Source organism: Miscanthus floridulus, chromosome 5 (assembly GCF_019320115.1).
Source record: "Miscanthus floridulus cultivar M001 chromosome 5, ASM1932011v1, whole genome shotgun sequence".
Classification (NCBI taxonomy): Eukaryota; Viridiplantae; Streptophyta; class Magnoliopsida; order Poales; family Poaceae; genus Miscanthus; species Miscanthus floridulus.
In genome coordinates, this window is record NC_089584.1 from 119,837,761 (window position 1) to 119,838,301 (window position 541).

The following is a 541-nucleotide window of genomic DNA, read 5'->3' on the forward strand; positions in this document are numbered from 1 at the left end:
TATCTGAGTAGCTATCTAACTATATCTATGAACCTATGTATCTATGTTACTATCTATCTACATATATATATCTCACTAGATCACTACCTGAGTCATCACATTAACTAGTAAATAACAAATAACAACTAAGTAGGTACATTGCATATTCATAATTTTTACCTTTCCAACGACTGCTCCGCGGACGTCGAAGGAGTCGTAGCAGACGATGGGCTTGGATCAGGCCGACGATCTGGACTGGCGGTGGCACGGCCGGCCACTGCAGGTGGCGGGGTCGGCGGTGGCGCGGGATGCCCAGGGCTCCGCGCGGCGAGTCCGGCTCGACGGGCGTGGGAGGCACGCCGGCGCTGGACGGCGGCAAGGCGGGGCTAGGCCGGCGGTGGAGGGCGGCGGAGGCGGCGCAGCCGCGGGCAACGGCGCTCCTGCATGCCGAGGCGGGGCGTGGCGTGGGGCGGGAGGGGGGGGCGGGGGCCTCGGGGCGCGCGCGGCCGCGGTGGCACAGCACGGCGCGGGCGAGGGCGGCGGCGGAGCTCGGCTATCCTAG

The 541-nt window shown here is 63.4% G+C and overlaps 1 protein-coding gene across 1 annotated transcript; it reads left to right on the forward strand.

Annotated features, from left to right (window-relative positions):
* The first annotated feature begins 205 nt into the window (after window positions 1-205).
* Window positions 206-541, forward strand: LOC136455230 (glycine-rich cell wall structural protein 1.8-like). Its single transcript, XM_066455351.1, has one exon. The coding sequence runs from the start codon at window positions 206-208 to the stop codon at window positions 539-541; it is 336 nt and encodes a 111-aa protein (XP_066311448.1).

Excerpts from the sequence above, each read along its gene's own strand:
- LOC136455230 (XM_066455351.1), top strand. The coding sequence starts at position 206 with ATGGGCTTGGATCAGGCCGACGATCTGGACTGGCGGTGGCACGGCCGG.